Source organism: Melospiza melodia, unplaced genomic scaffold, assembly GCF_035770615.1.
Source record: "Melospiza melodia melodia isolate bMelMel2 unplaced genomic scaffold, bMelMel2.pri scaffold_37, whole genome shotgun sequence".
Lineage (NCBI taxonomy): Eukaryota > Metazoa > Chordata > Aves > Passeriformes > Passerellidae > Melospiza > Melospiza melodia.
The window spans coordinates 5,646,827-5,664,427 of NW_026948690.1; the positions used below are offsets into that span (position 1 = coordinate 5,646,827).

General features: G+C 52.0%; 2 protein-coding genes across 2 annotated transcripts in view; one reads left to right on the forward strand and one right to left on the reverse strand.

The window, feature by feature from the left end:
• Window positions 1–2,894, forward strand: part of LOC134434473 (serine/threonine-protein kinase pim-1-like) — a 129,413-nt gene extending 126,519 nt beyond the window's left edge. Inside the window, exons 2-4 of the mRNA XM_063183126.1 lie at window positions 1,592–1,961; window positions 2,174–2,350; window positions 2,635–2,894. Coding sequence (XP_063039196.1) covers window positions 1,592–1,961; window positions 2,174–2,350; window positions 2,635–2,894 — 807 coding nt within the window. The remainder of the gene's footprint in view (window positions 1–1,591; window positions 1,962–2,173; window positions 2,351–2,634) is intronic.
• Window positions 2,895–15,247: 12,353 nt separating this feature from the next.
• On the reverse strand, window positions 15,248–16,144 carry LOC134434482 (olfactory receptor 14I1-like; the record flags this gene model as incomplete). The annotated part of the gene is made up of 1 exon (XM_063183135.1): window positions 15,248–16,144. A coding segment is annotated over exon 1 (897 nt), but the record flags the coding sequence as incomplete, so codon positions are not given.
• Between the last annotated feature and the right edge of the window lie 1,457 nt (window positions 16,145–17,601).

Here is a 17,601-nt window from a genome sequence, read left to right on the forward strand (position 1 = left end):
CAATCAAAATAACAGCATGCAGTCTAGAGATGAAATCCAAACATCCAAGGCAAAGGAACTCTCTGAGCTCATACTCACGGTTAAAATGTACCAAATCTACACAAATCACTACATTTAAACACGATAAATACTATCACTGACATTCTTCTACTCACTTCCCTGCGGGGCACTTCTCTCCCTGCCCCCGCAGCCTGCTGCAGCCAGCGCCTCAGGCCTCACTCAGCTGCTTCAAACACGGGTAGTACTGACCCCCCCGCACTTTAGGGCCCTGTAGATCTACTCTCTTTTATATACCATACAATTATACACTTGCACGATTAGAAACACAGTGCACTGACCACACAGTGCACACATTAACCATACAGCAACACAGTGTCCGGACATCACACACACACACACACACAAACAAAACACACATGGGCTCAGCAGTTCTGCTCTATCAGAACTATGAACCCCCAACACACATACACGGGTTCACCCGGCTCACCTCCAGAACCGCTTGCGGTCTGCTCTATCAGAACGATGAACCCCGTCTCTAATACAGCTGCTCCATCAGCTGAACCCAGACGTCTCTGGGTGGTTTACTCTCTGCTCTCCTTTCCCTCTCCCAGGGCCCCTCAGTACATACCCAGTACATACCGTATCTTCCTCCGCAGGCCAGCAGGTCCTTGTCTGTCCTCGCAGGTGGCAAGTTGAGACGAGCGGAGCCCCACCAGGAAAACATCCTAGGGCGCGCCTTGGAGGTCCGTCTATCCCCCCTGCCCCTGCGGGGACAGAGAACTCCTGGCTTGGCTCGCCATAATGTTTTGCGGAGAAAAGAAGAAACCTCACAACTTTATAAAAGTTGTAAAGCCCGGTATGTTTATTTACGACGCGCGCCGGACGCAAGTCCCCCAACAAGGCATGCGTGCCTCTGAAGACCTTGGGTCTTCTTTTATCCCCCTTCCAAATGCATATGCATACAGTTTCACAATAAGTTCATACATATTCATTCCGCGTGACATTTAGCACCAGTTATTCTTTATCATAGGAATTTCTAAGTCGAGGGCAAATCGACCTTGTGGTCTTTTCTGGTTTTCTTTCTTTGTCTCCTTGCTGTCTCGGCATGCGAGTTTTTCCTTCAGCTTTGGCCTCACAGACTTTTCACCTTTCTTAGACACTTCACCTAATTCAGAATGGATCTTTACTCTGTCTCAATATACACATGTGATCAGGGTCCAAGAAGAAAAACATTTTTTTATTCTGCATGTTCTCCTTCTTATACACGCTTAACCAAGCATGATCTTAAGTCCGTTGCTGGCCTTGGCTCACAGGTGGCCATCAACTGAGTGTCCTGGGGTCGCATTTCGGAGTGGGCGCGGCTGGGGAGTGAGCGGGGCCAGCGGGAGGAGCTGGCAGGGCATGCCGGGCAGGCTGAGGTGAGGCCCGGCAGGGCGGCAGCTGGAACGCTGCGAGGGCAGCAAGCGTAGAGTGAGCAGGGGCCGCGCAGCGCCCCGAGCCGGGCCATGGCGAGCCGCGGCGGGGCTGGGCAGGGGCTGCCCGAGGCGCAGCGCAGCATCGGCCCCGCTGACACTTCACGATCCCCCCGCAGCGCAAGGATGCCCCTGTGCCCCTGGAGCCGGCGCTGCTGTGGAAGGTGTCGTGGCTTGGCTTCTGCGGCGTTATGCGGCTCCTGGACTGGTTCGAGGTGCCCGAGGGCTTCGCGCTGCTCATGGAGCATCCGCAGCGCTGGCAGGACCTCTGGTACTTCCTGCACGAACAGTGGTTCCTGACGGAGCCCGTGGTGCAGGGGCTGCTCAGCCAGGTGCTGGAGGCCGTGCGGTGCTGCAGCAGCCGGGGTGTCCTGCACCGTCACATCATTGCCGAGAACGTCCTCGTCGACCTGGCCACGGGCAAGGTGAAGCTCATCGACTTTGGGTGCGGCACAATCCTCCAGGACACATTCTACACCTGGATGTCGGGTGAGCCCAAAGCCGGGGCCCAGCAGGGCAGCAAAGTTTCCCCCTTGGCTGGCAGAGTGGGTAGAGGGAGGGAAGGAAGGAGGGAGGGAAGGAGGGAGCCAGCTGCAGCCAAGTTGCTTTTTGGCAGGGCAGGGGCTGGCTGTTGTGGAACGGGAGCTGGCTGGGAGGGAGGGAGCAGCATGGGCCTGATGAGCTGCGCCCATGTCCCATAGGAACACCGGAGTACAGCCCACCAGAGTGGATCCTCTTTGGCTGCTACCATGGCCAGCCAGCCACCATCTGGTCCCTGGGCATCCTGCTCTATGAGCTGGTCTGCAGGCACCTTCCTTTCCACACCAACGAGGACATTGTCTGGGGCCAGCTCTTCTTCCCGCCCCAGATGTCTCAAGGTGGGGATGTGCCTTCAAGACATGAGGGGAAGAACGGGATTGGGAGGAGCAGCTGGCACATAAGCATCCTGCTCTTGCAGCTGGTGAGGAGGTGGATCTCCTGGGCTCAGCTGGAGGAGGTGGCACCTGTTCCTCTGTGCTGTTGTCCTCCACAAGAAGGGATTGATAGGAAGCTTTTGGGTGCAGCTCTGAGCACTCCTGGTGGCCTGGGCATTGTGGAATGTGGGAGAGCATGGACAGGAGCCTTGTCCTGCTGAGCGGCAGTTTCTGGTTTCTCTCCGCAGACTGCCAGCACATCATCAGGTGGTGTTTATGCATGGACCCCACAGACAGGCCATCACTGGAAGACTTTTTGAGCATTCTTGGCTGCAGGAGCCCTGCCTGGCCCAGGAGACAGCAGAGATGCATCCCTGTGCACAGTAGGATCCAGGAGCCAGCACGTAGCACCGGCACGCGTCTCGTGGCGCTGGAAGAAAACCCTGGAGTGTTTCCCTGCGGCCACGGCATGGAGGAGAGAGCGCAGCCGAGGAGATGCTTCCGCTGATCCCCGTGAGCTGTGGAGGGAGCGGCTCCATGCTGCCCGTCCCACTGGAGAAGTAGTGGCAGTGCGGTGAAGGTGCTACGGACTGGGACAGGGGAAACATGCCCCTGCAGCTCAATGGCATCGTGATGTCCCCACAAGCCGAGGCACAGCTGGTGTGTTTTCCTGGAGCACGACCCCTTCCTGAGGGGAACACCCCCTCAGGAGGCTGGCTGGCTACCACAGGATGTCAGCTCTGGCCTGGGCTGAGGGAAGGTGGGTGATGCTTTTGACATTCATCTGCTCTGGCAGGAATTTGAACTTTAGACAATCACATGCCGTTATGTGGTTTCTCACCAGTTGTATAGATTGGAGAAGTCACTGTGTTCCAGAACTGTGGATAGAGGGTGAGTTTTGGGAGGGAAATGGGAGCTGCCCACAGGATCCGGGTGCTGCTGTCAGGATCCAAGCGCTGCCCTCAGGATCTAAGAGCTGCCCTCAGTTTCCAGGCACTGCCCACACAATCCAAAAGCTGCCCTCAGGATCTGGGTGCTGCCTGGTTGATCTGGGCACTGCCCTCAGGATCCTGGTGACACCTACAGGATCCAGGCGCGGCCCACACGACCCAGGCTCTGCCCACAGCATCCAGGAGCAGCCCGCAGGATCCAAACTTGGCCCACACTATCCGGGCAATGCAGTCAGGATCCAGGCTCTGCCCACAGGATCCAGGCTCTGACCACACGATCCTGGCGCCGCCCTCAGGACGCCATCCTGCCCCCATGGCCCTCAGGGCAGGAGGCGGGAACGGAGGGGCCTGAGGAGAATGCCGGGGGCAGCAGGGCTTGGTGTCATTTGTCTTTGTTTCTTAATGTCCAGGGACTATAAGGATCCATATTTTTCCTTGTAATCCAAGCCCAGGGAGTCCAGCCTGGAGAAACTACCCTATAACAGAAACAACCACGTTCTACCAGGGTCCTGCAGGAAGGCAAGAATGGCACCAGGAATTTGCACACTGAGCTTTGCCTCAAGGCCCTGCACCTGCAGCTGTGCCTAGAAAAGCAGCAGACAGGGAGATCATATATTCAGAAGCATTCAAAGACTGACTCCGTTAGTCCGTGCCACTCTTAAGTCAAGCTTACTGCATCAGTTCATATCACGACAAAACTGAGCCTCAGGGGATACTGACCAGAATCACATCTAAACCCAGCTACAGCCCAGACATCATAGCAATTCAGAGCAGCATTTGAGCAATTCGTACCGTTCTGAAGTATCTCAAATGAGCACATGGTCGCCTAATGATGAGTTATCTGGGACTTCCTTGCAGGTAGCAATGAGATTCAATGTCAGAGATGAAATTTCATGACAGTCCTTTCACTGGGCCAAAAGATTCCAGCAGATTCCAGCATTATTAGCCCTAGCCGTTCCCCTTCTCTTCTGGTTCGCATGAAGGAAAACAGCTAACAGCTTTCTTTTTCTTAGTCCAATTACCACCTACTGTGCAATGCCTTATAGGGCAGGAGATTATGGCTCAGTTGGGGGTGGTTTTAACCCTTTGGGGTAAAAGCCATTGCTTGGACCATGGCTGGGAACCTTGTGACATTTGCTATAGGGATACTAAGTGTGCTTTTAATGCTTTTGCTTATTTTGCCTTGTATTTTTAATTGTATTCAAGATATGGTCAGTAGAATGATAGAAAAAAACCTTGCAGACTAACCTCCTTGCGCAAAAAGAAAAACGGGGAATGTGTTGGAGAATTTTGTTCAGACATGGCTTATAGAAAGGCCATGAGCACATACAGCTGGTTAAAAAGTAAAAGGCAGCTGTAAGCAGCAAGGTCTCAGGCTTTTTCCTTAACAACAATAAACACTGTGTCCTTGGCTAAGTGATGAGAAAAACATGGTGGAAAACATGGAGTCCTTGAGAATGGTCAAACCACAAGTCAACAGCAGGATGAGAAAAACAAGTATTAGCCTCAACAAGGAACCACAGGTATTGACAACAAAGGAGGGGTTGGTGTGTAATCTGTAACCAATGATGAGCTCGGGTTTTGCAATATGTATGAGCTTAATTAGCACTTAATTAACACTACTCTAAAAGTGTGCAAGCTGGATCAATAAATCGGAGATCGATGCTCATCAATCAGGATGTGTGCTCGTCTCCCTTCACTTTCCTCAGCTCTGTACTGGGAGGGACTGGGACAGAGCGGCTTTGTACTGGGATATACTGGGAGGGACTGGGGGGAGTCACTGGGATGGACTGGGATTAACTGGGACAAACTGGGATCGACTAGGATGTACTGGGAGCACTGGGATCAACTGGGAGCTGAAATGGAACTGGGATTGAACTGGGAGCACTGGGATGGACAGGGATGGAACTGGGATGCACTGGGATGGATAGGGATTGAACTGGGATGCACTGGGATTGAATTGGGATGCACTGGGATGGACAGGGATTGAACTGGGAGCACTGGGATGCACTGGTTTGTACTGGGATGCACTGGGAGCACTGGGGCACCCCCTGCTGGTGTCCCTTGATGTGGATGAGGCGGGGCCACCCTGGGGACAACTCAGGGACACCTTGGGGCACTTTGGGGACACCTTGGGGACACTTTGGGGTGACCCTGGGGCTACCTTGGGGACACCTCAGGAACTCCTGGGGTCATTTCAGGGACACCTCAGGGACACCCTGAGAGCACCCTGGGGACATCTGGGAGTGACCCTGGGGACACCTTGGGGACATCATGGCGGCCATAGTGGGGTCACTTTGGTACCCCCCTGGGAACACTTTGGGGACATCCTGGGGACACCCTGAGAGCAGCTTGGGGACACTTTGGGGACACCTTGGGGACATCTTGGGGACACTTTGGGGACATCCTAAGGACACCTTGGGGACACTTTGGGGACACTCTTGGGACACCTTGGGGACACCTTGGGGACATCTTGGGGACACTTTGGGGACATCTTAGGGACACCTTGGGGACACTTTGGGGACACCTTGGGGACATCTTGGGGACACTTTGGGGACACCTTGGAGACATCTTGGGGTGACCCTGGGGACATCCCTGAGACACCTTGGGGACACTTTGGGGACATCCTGGGGTCACTTTGGGGAGACTTGAGGGACACCTTGGGGACATTTTGAGGACACCCTGAGAGCACTTTGGGGACATTTTAGGAACCCCCAGCTCAGGAACACCTTGGGGACACTTTGGGGACACCCTGGGGTCATTTCAAGAACACTTTAGGGACATCCTGGGGACACCCAGAGAGCACTTTCTGGACACTTTGGAGCCACTTCAGGGACACTTTGGGGTGACCCTGGGGACATCCCTGAGATACCTTGGGGACACCTCAGGAACTCCCTGGGGTCATTTCAGGGACACTTTGGGGACATTGTGGGGACATTCTGGGAACCCCAGACCCTGGGGTCACTTTGGGAGCTGTTGTGGGGACACCAAGGGGACACTTCAGGAGGCCCCTGGGGACACTTTGGGGACAGCCTAAGGCCACCTTGGGGACACTTTTGGGGACACTTCAGAGCCACCACTCTGGGGACACTTTGGGGACACCTTGAGGAGACCTTGGGGATGTTCTGAGAACCCCAGGGGGACACTGTCAGAACTCCCCTGGGGACACTTTGGGGACACCTCAGGATGCCCCGTGGGGACCCCTGGGAGACACCCTGGGGACACTTCAGGGTCACCATCATAGGGACACCCTGAGAGTACTTTGGGGACACCCTGGGGACACCTTGGGGACACTTTGGGGACATTTGAGGGAGATATGGGAGTGAAGCTGGGGACAATTTGGCGACATCTCAGGGGCCATCGCAGGGACACCCTGGGGACACCTGAAGGACACTGTGGGGACACCCTGAGAGCACTCTGGGGACATCTTGGGGACATTTTGGGAACCTCAATGGAGCATCATGGGGACACCTTGGAGATACCTCAGGACCCCCCGGGGACCCTTTGTGGCCATTTAGGGACATTTTGAGGCCATTTTGGGGTGATTTTGGGCCATTTGGGACATTCTGGAGCCATTTGGGGACATCTGGGGACATTTTGGGTCCCCCCAATTGAGCACAGACAGCTCTGTAGCTGTGCATTTCTATTGCTGGGGATGTATGGATTTTTTGATTGGTCCATTGATATTTGTGTATTTATAGACAGGTTTGTTATGTTTGTATTATATTGTCATGTTATATGTCATGAAATATGTAATGTGTGTTTACATCTATATTGTTATATCTATATATGTATTTACTTCTATTTATTATGTATGGAGTTGTATAGTTCTAAATTTCTATTTATTTAGTTCTGGATCTGAGATTCTTTAGAGAGGGATATTGATGTTTCTGTATTTGTATATGGGCTGTACGGTTGTAGTAATATGTAATAAATTTTTTAAACTTCAATTCAGTAACTTCAATATTTGTGTACAATGAGTTGTTGCAGAGGGTTGCAATGAAGTAATTTTTTTCACTGAAGTTGATATCTGTATATCTGCCAAAGACAGGCAGACATGGTGAGATAAAACCAGCTAGTCTGCTGAAAAGGAGTCCCAATGAATGTTTTCTAACTCCCCCTTTTCATCCTTTCCCCAGCCAAGACAGAGCAATGTCCTTCCTCTCTGTCCTCGATGGTGACCCAGGCATGGGATGCAGCGTGGGAACAGAGCCTGTCACTGCTCCCAGTGCCCTGCCCTGCCCTTCCCTGCCTGCCTTGCCCTTCCCTGTCCTGCTGGATCCTGATGCGCTGTGCCATGCCGAGCCGAGCCCGGCCAGCGGTCACGCATTTCGGGAATGACCCACCCCTGTGCCGGCCGCCGGCGTAATGAACATACCACTTTGTAACTTTGACTAGTTAGAGAGTCTTTGTCCCTGATTTTCAGTTTTAACAATTCAGGGAGCTTTTGTTTTCCATGACAGAAGTAGAGTTCCTGCTAAGGGAAACACACCCAAAAACCAATAGTGACCCAGCCTTCCCTTTGCTTCCCTTTTCCTTCCCTCACTGCTACACCGCGCTTTCATACCAGGACCTCAGTGCTGCCTCACCTGAGCATTTAGAGCTGCCTCCAGGCCTTTCCAGGCTAAGTGCAGGTGCTCAGGATTCTGAGGTTTTCCTAGCTTCTTGGGAGAAGGTGTTTGCTTCATCTGGACTTCTTGGGGTTTCATCGGAGGAGCCAGGCACAGGCAAATTTCATCTCCACTGTGAGCTTTTCATTCTGCTTGTTCCCATGAAACTTAAATGCCAGCTTGAGCTCATTGTTCCTCTGGTTCCCGTAGACCATCACAACCCTTCCATGACCTCTCCAGAGAGGAGCAGCTGCACATCTTCAGAGCAGCAGTTGCCAGCCCGCATCCCATCAGGTAGGGAAAGAGCTTCTACCCTTGCTTTTTAGAGAGTTATTTTAGACAAGAGTTAATACACAGATCAGTGTTCTATTTGTCCTTGATTTTGTACAGTTTAAATAATTTTTCTGCTGACCTATCTCATGACTTCTGCTTAGCTCTAATCACAGTTCTGCTGCCTCTGGGGCCTTCCTTTTGCAGCTTTCCCCAAAACCCTCTAATTTTATGGATTCCCCCAATTACCCCTCCTGTTCACCTAAAAAGAAACCTTCACAATTATGTAGTTTATTACTTGTGTTTCGTAGCCTTACTATAATATTTCTGCTTATTACCTATTTAAAGCATTTTCTCGCTTGCACTAAGCATTGCTATATTACAACACAGCAATTTTAATGCTGTGGAAGTCCAGTCAGTTCAAAGGGCATAAATTATGCCTGACAATAGTTACAAGTCATTGTTCGAGAATGTCTTGTCAATTCACAGGTCTTAATTTGAAACATTCCTCCATGTCCATACCTTCATCGACCATCTCTGTGAGAATTCGAGAACTCTCGTGAATCCATTTCCTACCTCTCTCTCTCTTGTGTGATAAAATTTTCTTTGATAGTTTTGTCCATCATTTGTCGCACACACCAAAGTATGCAAGGTGTGACTACTAGTATCACTACCAAAACCCCCAATACATATAGAGACCTATTCTACAAAGTACCCTTAGCCAAGGTGCAAAGCTCCATTCTTGGAACAGATCATCTAACCATGACCCGCCATCTTCTTTAATTGGAGCTGTCAAATCTTTCAGCTTTTGTATGCTTTTGTGGATAGATTCAGAATGATCTGACAAGTTCGTACAACATAATCCTTAAAATTCCTCACAACCATGCCCATGTACCAGTAAAAGAAAATCAATCGCTGCTCTTTTGAAGGGTAGCAGGTCTGACAACACTATTAACATCAGTCAACATATCACTGATTGCAGTGGATGTGGCATTAGTTTGTTTACTCAGCCAACATCCAACCTGATCTTATTGTTTCAATGCCATTGCTGAAGCCAATTGGGGTAAAAACAAACCTGCTGAAACTCTTTTTGCAGCCTTCCAAGGCATGAAATCACTCTTACAGTTTTCATCATAATGACGAGCAGATCTTGTTCCCCTTAGTTTCTTCTTAATGACTGCCTTGGCACTAGGTGCTATCACAGTGAGCATTCCAATGCTACATGGGCCACCCTCAAGGTGTGATGGATTGCCTTGCCAAGCCCAATCTCCACAAATGAACAATATCCCTTGGGCAATTGTGGTGGGTATTGGTCAGCCTCAGAAAGCACATCCCAACTTTTTGAATAATTACACCAAAAACTTAAGTTTCTGTGTGCAAAATAATGGGGAGTAACAATGTACTTTGGAGGATCATGCTCTCCCTAATCATTAGCTATAAATGTAAGGCAAAAATCTATTGTTAAAGAACGAAGGATTTCTAATTCTTGGGGTTCGGGTACTGCTTTGGAAAGTTCTTTGGCCCAAACGTTCAAATTCAATGCAGGATTGTTCCCATTGTCAATTTCACCAGGCTCACCATTGGATTGCTTTTTGATCAAAGGCAAATCTTTTATGGGCACACCAACCAGACAGGTTGAGAAATGCTTTTCTGGTTCCGAATGAGACAAACATGTGGTATCCAAGCCTGCTGCCTTAGCTAAGGTCAACCAAATATTTGGTTTTGGTTGTTCAAGAGGCAAATCTGCATGACAAGAAGCAATTAAAATCCATCCAAACTACCATATAATTTGATTTTGCTCTATCTTTTTCATGAGCTAATTTCTGGCAAAATCTTCACATATATATCAATTTTAAAACTTGGCTTTTAAACTTAAGATAAGATTTCACCTTTCAGATGCAATAGATGAGATCTAAACCGTAACAAAACAAAAACAGCCCTGCAGGGCTCCGTCCCATCCCATCCTGTCCCATCCATCCTGACAGTCTCACAGGGCTGCTGTCCCATCAACATCATCTCTGCTCCAGTCTGAAACAGGGCCCAGCATGGTGCCGGGATCATCAGAGAGCTGAGGTGTGTGCTGGACTGCAATGCCCTCCCCATCCCACAGCAGCCCTGTATTTCCCTCCTGCAGCCTTGGTCTCCAGCACAGCCATGGAGGCTCTTTGGGCTCTGGACTGTTCCTGCAGCCCCCAAGAGCAGCTGAGCTCTGCCTTTGGCACAGTCAGGCCTGGCCAGCGCAGGCCATGCTCAGCAATTGCTTGTGTGTGCCTGGCTTTGCTGTCAGCCCTGGCAGTGGCTGCGTGGCCCCTTTGTGGCCCTGTGCAGGCCCAGCCATGGTGGCCCAGCCCCTGTGCAGGCCCAGCCCAGGCCAGGAGCATTGCGGCTTGGAATGGCCCCTGTGCCGTGGTGCCCACAGCAGCCTTGGGGCTCTGTGCCCCATGGCCTCTCTGCGGGGCAGCCTCTGCCAGCTCCTGCAGAGCCTGGGGCATCTGTGGGGCTGCACAGACAGCCCTGCCCTGGGCTGTGCCAGCCTCTGGGCCAGCAGAGAGGCAGCCAGGGCTGGCCATGGCTGGGAACAGGCCCTGAGCCCCGCAGGAGGATGGAGCTGGGCCACAGCCAAACTCAGCCCAGGCCAAAGCTGAGCTCAGCAGCCAGGGCTGCCAAGGGCTGGGCACAGAGGCTGGTGCTGACAAATGTCCTGGGCCCCCTCCCTGCTCTGTCCATGCACCAAAGGGAACAGAGCAGCCTCCTCTCTGGGCCACTTGCCTGTTTGAAATGCCTTGCACAGGCGCTGGCCCTGCCCCACAAGGCCTGGCCTGAGTCCTGCCCCTGCACGTTCAGCCAGGCTGAGATGGACACTGATGGTTTCTGGGCCAGGCTCTCGGAGCCCAGCCCAGCTCCCTGCAAGTTCTGCCAGCTGCCCTGAGCTCTGGGCAGCACCAAGGGCCGCTCCCCAGCCCAGCCAAGCCAGCTCTGGCCCCACAGCTGTGCTCACGGCCTGAGCCCCTGGCAAGGGCACAGCAGCAGCTGCAGCTGCCACAGGACTCAGCCCCAGCCATGGGGGAAGGTGCTGGGCCAAGGCCAAAGGAGGCTCCCTGGCTGCCCTGCTCCCCTCGGGCTGAGGTGCTGAGAGTTCTGCAGCCCCTGCTGCCATCCCATCTTCCCAAGGCAGCACAAGTGCTGCGGCCTTGGGACCCTCAAGAGCTGTTCCTGCTCCAGGCCCAGGGCCCATGCCAAAGCTGGGGCAGCCACAAAGCTGTACCCATTTCTGTTCATTGCTGCTCTGATGGGGATGGATCCTCAGCCAATTGGAGTTTGCTGAGGAATTTTACTCCTCTAGAAGCCTCTTCTTTCTTGAGCTCTTCAGTTCAGGAATTTAGTGACAAAGGCTCCTAAATATTTATGCAAAACTCTTGCAAAAGAAAAGCCCCTGGGAACAATTTAAGTTTTCAATTCTTCTTTGGTTAATTAGATAGATTTCAGAAGTGTGTTCAAAGTGAATACTATACTATGTTGAAAAAAATGCAGAGAGAACTGGTTTTTTCCTGTTTAGTGTTCATTTCCTGAATATAAATTGGTATCAGCTATGTCCAGTTGGTATTAATCTCTAGCACCTTCTAATGCAGTCTGAATAGATATGAAAATCAAGATTCTTCATGGCTTACAATCAATAACACTTGGCCCTCACCCTCTCCCCACCATTTCCCTTATCCAACCCCTGGCACTCCTATGGATCAGGAACGGTGTGGCCGGGAGGACCAGGACAGTGATCTTCCCTCTCTTCTTGGCATTGGTTGGGCAGCACAATGTAAAGTCACAGGCTGCCCAGGGAGATGGGTGAGTCACTAGCCCTGAAAGTGTTTAAGGACAGACTGGATGTGGCGCTCACCGCCATGGTCTGGCTGACAAGGTAGTGTTGGGTCCCAGGTTGGACTTGATGCTCTCCAAGGTCTTTTCCAGCCTGGTTGATTCTCTGATGATTGTGATACTGCAGGGCCCTGGGTAAGCAAGAGGCCATTGTGACACTGGGGGCCTGGTGGCACTAAATGGACCATGATGACACTGTGTATGACATGGCAGCTCAGAGCCAAGGGGCCATTGTGACACTGTGGAACCAAAAAGAGCATTGCTATGTGGTGTTTGTGAGGTGCTCAGGACGAGGTGAGAGATAAGAATCTGACTGCATGTTCTCAGAAAGCTGATTTATATTATATTATATTATATTATATTATATTATATTATATTATATTATATTATATTATATTATATTATATTATATTATATTATATTATATTATATTATATTATATTATATTATATTATATTATATTATATTATATTATATTATATTATATTATATTATATTACATTATCCTGTTCAAAAAATATACTTTAGAAAAAGAAGAATACAGACAGAAGGCTTAACAAGAATGATAATGAAAACTCACTACTGACTCCTCAGAGTCCAATACAGCTGATGGTGATTGGTCATTAGGTTAAAACAATTCACATGTTTGGATAAACAATCTCCAGACCACATTGCAGAGAAGCAAAGCACAAAGAAGTTGAGGCTTCTCATCTTCCCAGGAGAAGAAATCCTGGCGAAGGGAATTTTCAGAAAATATCACATTGACATTGCTACACTGCCAGACGTCATGGAACCAAGGGTCCAATGTAACAATGCAGGGCCTTGGGGGACCAAGAGACATTGTGACACTGCAGTGGCCCAATGATCCAGGGGACTTTGTGACATCAAGGGTCCCATGGAACCAAAGGGACATTGTGACACTGAGAAGCCTCATGGAACCGTGGTGACACCTAATTGTCTGATAGTGTAGATCTGCTGGAGGGTTGGAGGGCTCTGCACAGGGCCTGGACAGGCTGGACCCAGGGACCAAATCCAAAAAGCTGAGGTTTAACAAGTCCAAGTGCTGGGTCCTGCTCTTTGGCCACAACAACCACTACAGCACTACAGGCTGGGGAGAGAGTGGCTGGACAGCAGCCAGGCAGAAAGGGACCTGCAGGGACTGATGGACAGCAGGCTGGAGAGGAGCCAGCAGTGTGCCCAGGCGGCCAAGAAGGCCAATGGTTCCTGGCCTGGATCAGAAATGGTGCGGCCAGCAGGAGCAGGGCAGGGATTCTTCCCCTGTGCTCAGCGCTGGTTGGGCAACACCTGGAGTGCTGTGTCCAGTTCTGGGGCCCCCAATTTAGGAAGGACATGGAGGGGCTGGAGCATGTCCAGAGAAGGGCAACAAGGCTGGGGATGGGTCTGGAGCACAAGTCCTGTGAGGAGTGGCTGAGAGAGCTGGGGTTGTTTATCCTGGAGAAGAGGAGGCTCAGAGGAGACAAGGAAGTATCAGGGCACAGGTTGGACATGATGATCTCCAAGGTCGTTTCCAAACTTGCTGGTTCTGGAATTCTCTGAATCCACCCTTGGAGCAGTTGCAGTAGGAGCCCTGGGCCTCCTTTTCAGAAGCTCCAGCAGCCCAGGTCCCTCAGCTTCTCCTGCCAGCCACAAAGCCCATCCTGTCAGTCCTGCAGAGCCTCTGCAGCTCCTCCTCACTGCCCAGAACAGGGAGCCCCAGAGCCAGACACAGCAGCCCAGATGTGCCCCCCTGGCCTGGGGTGCCTCTGGCAAGGGAGCAGCACCAGGCACTGCAGGAGCCTGCAGACAATTCCTGCAGCACTTGTAGGATGATCCTGCTGCCCCAGGGACATTCCCATGGTGCCAAGTCAGGAACTGCAATGGGGAGTGGGGCCAGAGAGGAAAGGGCAAACAGAGAGGGGCTCTTTGCGGGGGAGGGAACAGGGGTGGACAATAGGAAGAAATTTGTAGCAGGAAGAGTAAAGAAAGCAAAGGTGAAGAAAAGGAAATGCTCGGGGCAGTTTGGGGGTGGCTGCCAGGCAGTCCTGGCTCTGAGGAACAGCGTCTGCAGTGGGATAGGAAACTCCCAGCTGATGGGAACAAACTTTCTGGCTGAATGCAGAGATCAGCACAAAGCTGTGTGGTTTCCCTGGTGTCCCCCAGCCCTTGCTGGCCCCAGGGGCTGATGGCATTTGTGCTCCCTCAGGTTCATGTCCCCACAGCAACAGCATGAGGGTGCTCCCCCTGCTCTGTGCAATGCAAACAGGAGCTGCTGAGCCAGTGCTGCCGTGTCTGTGCCTGCAAGGATGGGGCACCTATGTGAGCTGGGGGACAGGCCAGGTATGCAGAGGGGGGATGTTGTTGGCAGCTCCATCAGGACGCTCTGGGACGCTGCCCTGGGCTGTCTAGCACACTGGGGATGGATCAGCCCCTGCTCTGCTGCTCCTTCCCGTCTGCCCCAGGGCCCTTGCAGAGCCCCAGCCATGCTGTTTGCCCCCAGCCTGCCCACGGCAGGCCTGGGGCTGTTCATGGGGCTTTTCTGTGCTGAGCATTGGCCTGGCCATGTTCTTGAGAGAGCCTGGGCATGGAGCCTGGAGCCCCCAGGCCCTGGCCTGGGCCGTCAGTGCTGCCCCAGCAGTGCCCATGGCCTGTCCCTGCTGCAGCCCCGGCACTGCCACCCCCAGGGCTGTGCCTGGCCCCGAGAGCACTCAGGCTCTGCAGCAACACCAGGGCCACCAGGGCAGCGGGGCAGGGCCACGGCAGCAGCACTGGCAACACCAAGTGCTGCTGCTGCTGGGCACAGCTGCTGTGGCAGCCCTTATCTGCCCCCAGCTCTGCACACAGACATTGCTGCTGCAGCTCCAGAGAAGGCAACAAAAGGGCATCTCTGCAGAAAACTGCTGGAAAATCCTTTATGTTCTTTAATGCCACTGAGAGCACAACCCCTCATTGACACAGTCTGTGGCCACAGGGAAGGTGGAGAGACACAAATGAGAAATGGCACAATTACATTTCTTTGTGGTTGATAATGAAAAAGTAAAACAAAGAACTAGAATTTTCAGAATGAAACCAACAAGAAATATCGCAGATAACTTTTATTACAAGTTTTTTCCAGAAAATTAGCTTTCAGTTTAATGTTTCTGAAAGCATCCAGTCACCAGTCTCCACACTGCAGCCTTGAGCTCCTGGTTCCTCAGGCTGTAGATGAGGGGGTTCAGGGCTGGAGGCAACACCGAGTACAGAACTGACAGGGCCAGATCCAGGGATGAGGAGGACATGGAGGGAGGCTTCAGGTGAGCAAATATGCCAGTGCTGACAAACAGAGAGACCACGGCCAGGTGAGGGAGGCAGGTGGAAAAGGCTTTGTGCCGTCCCTGCTCAGTGGGGATCCTCAGCACAGCCCTGAAGATCTGCACATAGGAGGAAACAATGGATACAAAACATCCAACTCCTAAACAGCCACTAAAAGCAAGACCCCCCTGTTCCCTGAGATAGGAGGAACAGGAGAGCTTGAGGATCTGGGGAATTTCACAGAAGAACTGGCCCAGGGCATTGCCATGGCACAGGGGCAGGGAAAATGTATTGGCTGTATACAGCAGAGCATAGAGAAAGGCATTGGCCCAGGCAGCTGCTGCCATGTGGGCACAAGCTCTGCTGCCCAGGAGGGTCCCATAGTGCGGGGGTTTGCAGATGGACACGTAGCGGTCGTAGCACATGACGGTCAGGAGGAAATACTCTGCTGAGATGAAGAACATAAAGAAAAAGAGCTGGGCAGCACATCCATAGTAGGAGATGTTCCTGGTGTCCCAGAGGGAATTGTGCATGGCTTTGGGGACAGTGGTGCAGATGGAGCCCAGGTCACTGAGGGTCAGGTTGAGCAGGAAGAAGAACATGGGCGTGTGCAGGTGGTGGCTGCAGGCTACGGCGCTGATGATGAGGCCGTTGCCCAGGAGGGCAGCCAGGGAGATGCCCAGCAAGAGGCAGAAGTGCAGGAGCTGCAGCTGCCGCGTGTCTGCCAATGCCAGCAGGAGGAAGTGCCTGATGGAGCTGCAGTTGGACATTTGCTGGAGCTGCACATGGGGACCTGTTCATGGATAAAGGGACATTCAAGAGTTAGAGGGGATACCTGCGACTGAAATCAAAGCCATTTTCCATTCATCCTCCTCTTTAACACAGACTGACATGCTTCTGTGTTTAAGGTTTCTCAGATTTCCTTTTTGAGCTCCTCCCACGTCTCTCCTGGTATTCTTGGATACCAGAAACCCTCAACATTCTTTTTGCATTCAGGCAGGATAGCAAGTTCTGTGAGGCAAAGTGATGGGAGGAGAATGAGGGGACGTGGTCTGGCATTCTGATCTGTTCAGATTTTCTGTGAGCTTTAACCTCTCTCAGGTGGATGGTGATCACCTTCCCATACTTCCCCTAAAAAACCCCCAGGTACTGCACCACAGCCCAGCTCCACATTTGTAGCCAAGGACTCACATTGCTGATTGCACCAACCCAGCAACATTTTCAGTGTCACAACATCTCTGTCTTTCCCCATCAATCTTATAACTCAGAGATGCTCTAGGACAGGTTTACACCCTGGAGTTAAGCTCCCAGCCTGGACTGAAATCTCAGAGAGTCTTCCAAGTGTCCTTATGATGGCATTGGATGAAGGGAGATGCAGCTCCTTCCCTGGCTGCACTGACAGCATTGCCCAGAGCCGGGCACTGGGGACAGCGTCACCCTGAGCCAGCTGTGCCCCCTGCCAGAGCCCCCAGGGCTGGGCAGCTGCTCCCAGTCCTGTGCTCTGCAGAGGGAACTGGGCCCAGGGCTGCAGAGCTGCCCCACGGCTCTGCTGCAGCTCTGCCTGCACAGGAGGGGCTGCACGCCTTGGAGCCCTGGCCCTGAGGGCACAGGCTGGGCTGGGGCACAGGAGGGAGGGGGCTTGTTCAGAGGGAGGGGCTGCACTGCAGGGGATCCTGTGGGCATCTCTAAACTCTCCCTGCCACAGCATTGCTGGGTTTTGTTTTCTCTCATTGCCTGATTTTCTCTCTGCTTCCTGGAGATTTCCCTACTGGAGGTGTTTCCCTGTTCCTGATCTCCCCCTGCCCACAGACCCCAAATCTCTGTGCCCACTCCTTGGCCTGACTGAACCCTGCCTGTTTGCAGGGCACTGGCGGGAGGCAGGTTCTGTTTGCAGCTTGGAGAAAGGACAGCTCAGACTGAGCCTGAAGGTTAAGAGCAAAGGTGATGCTGCTGCTGTCCTTGGGCACAGTGGCTGAAAGCACATTAGGGATCTCCTGTGAACCTATTGATCACAAAAAGTAACAGTTTAGATGTCTCAGGCACTTGTCAAAATTCATATTAAATACCTCATAATCAACCTTTAATATTCATCCCCATTACCTTTCATTCAGCAATAGTAGGAAACTGTCTACATAGTCTTAGAAAGTTTCCTCATTTTTATCAAAATCCTTGACTTGGAAATATTCTATGACTGATCTGAACCCCTAAGCATGTCAGAGCTTCATGA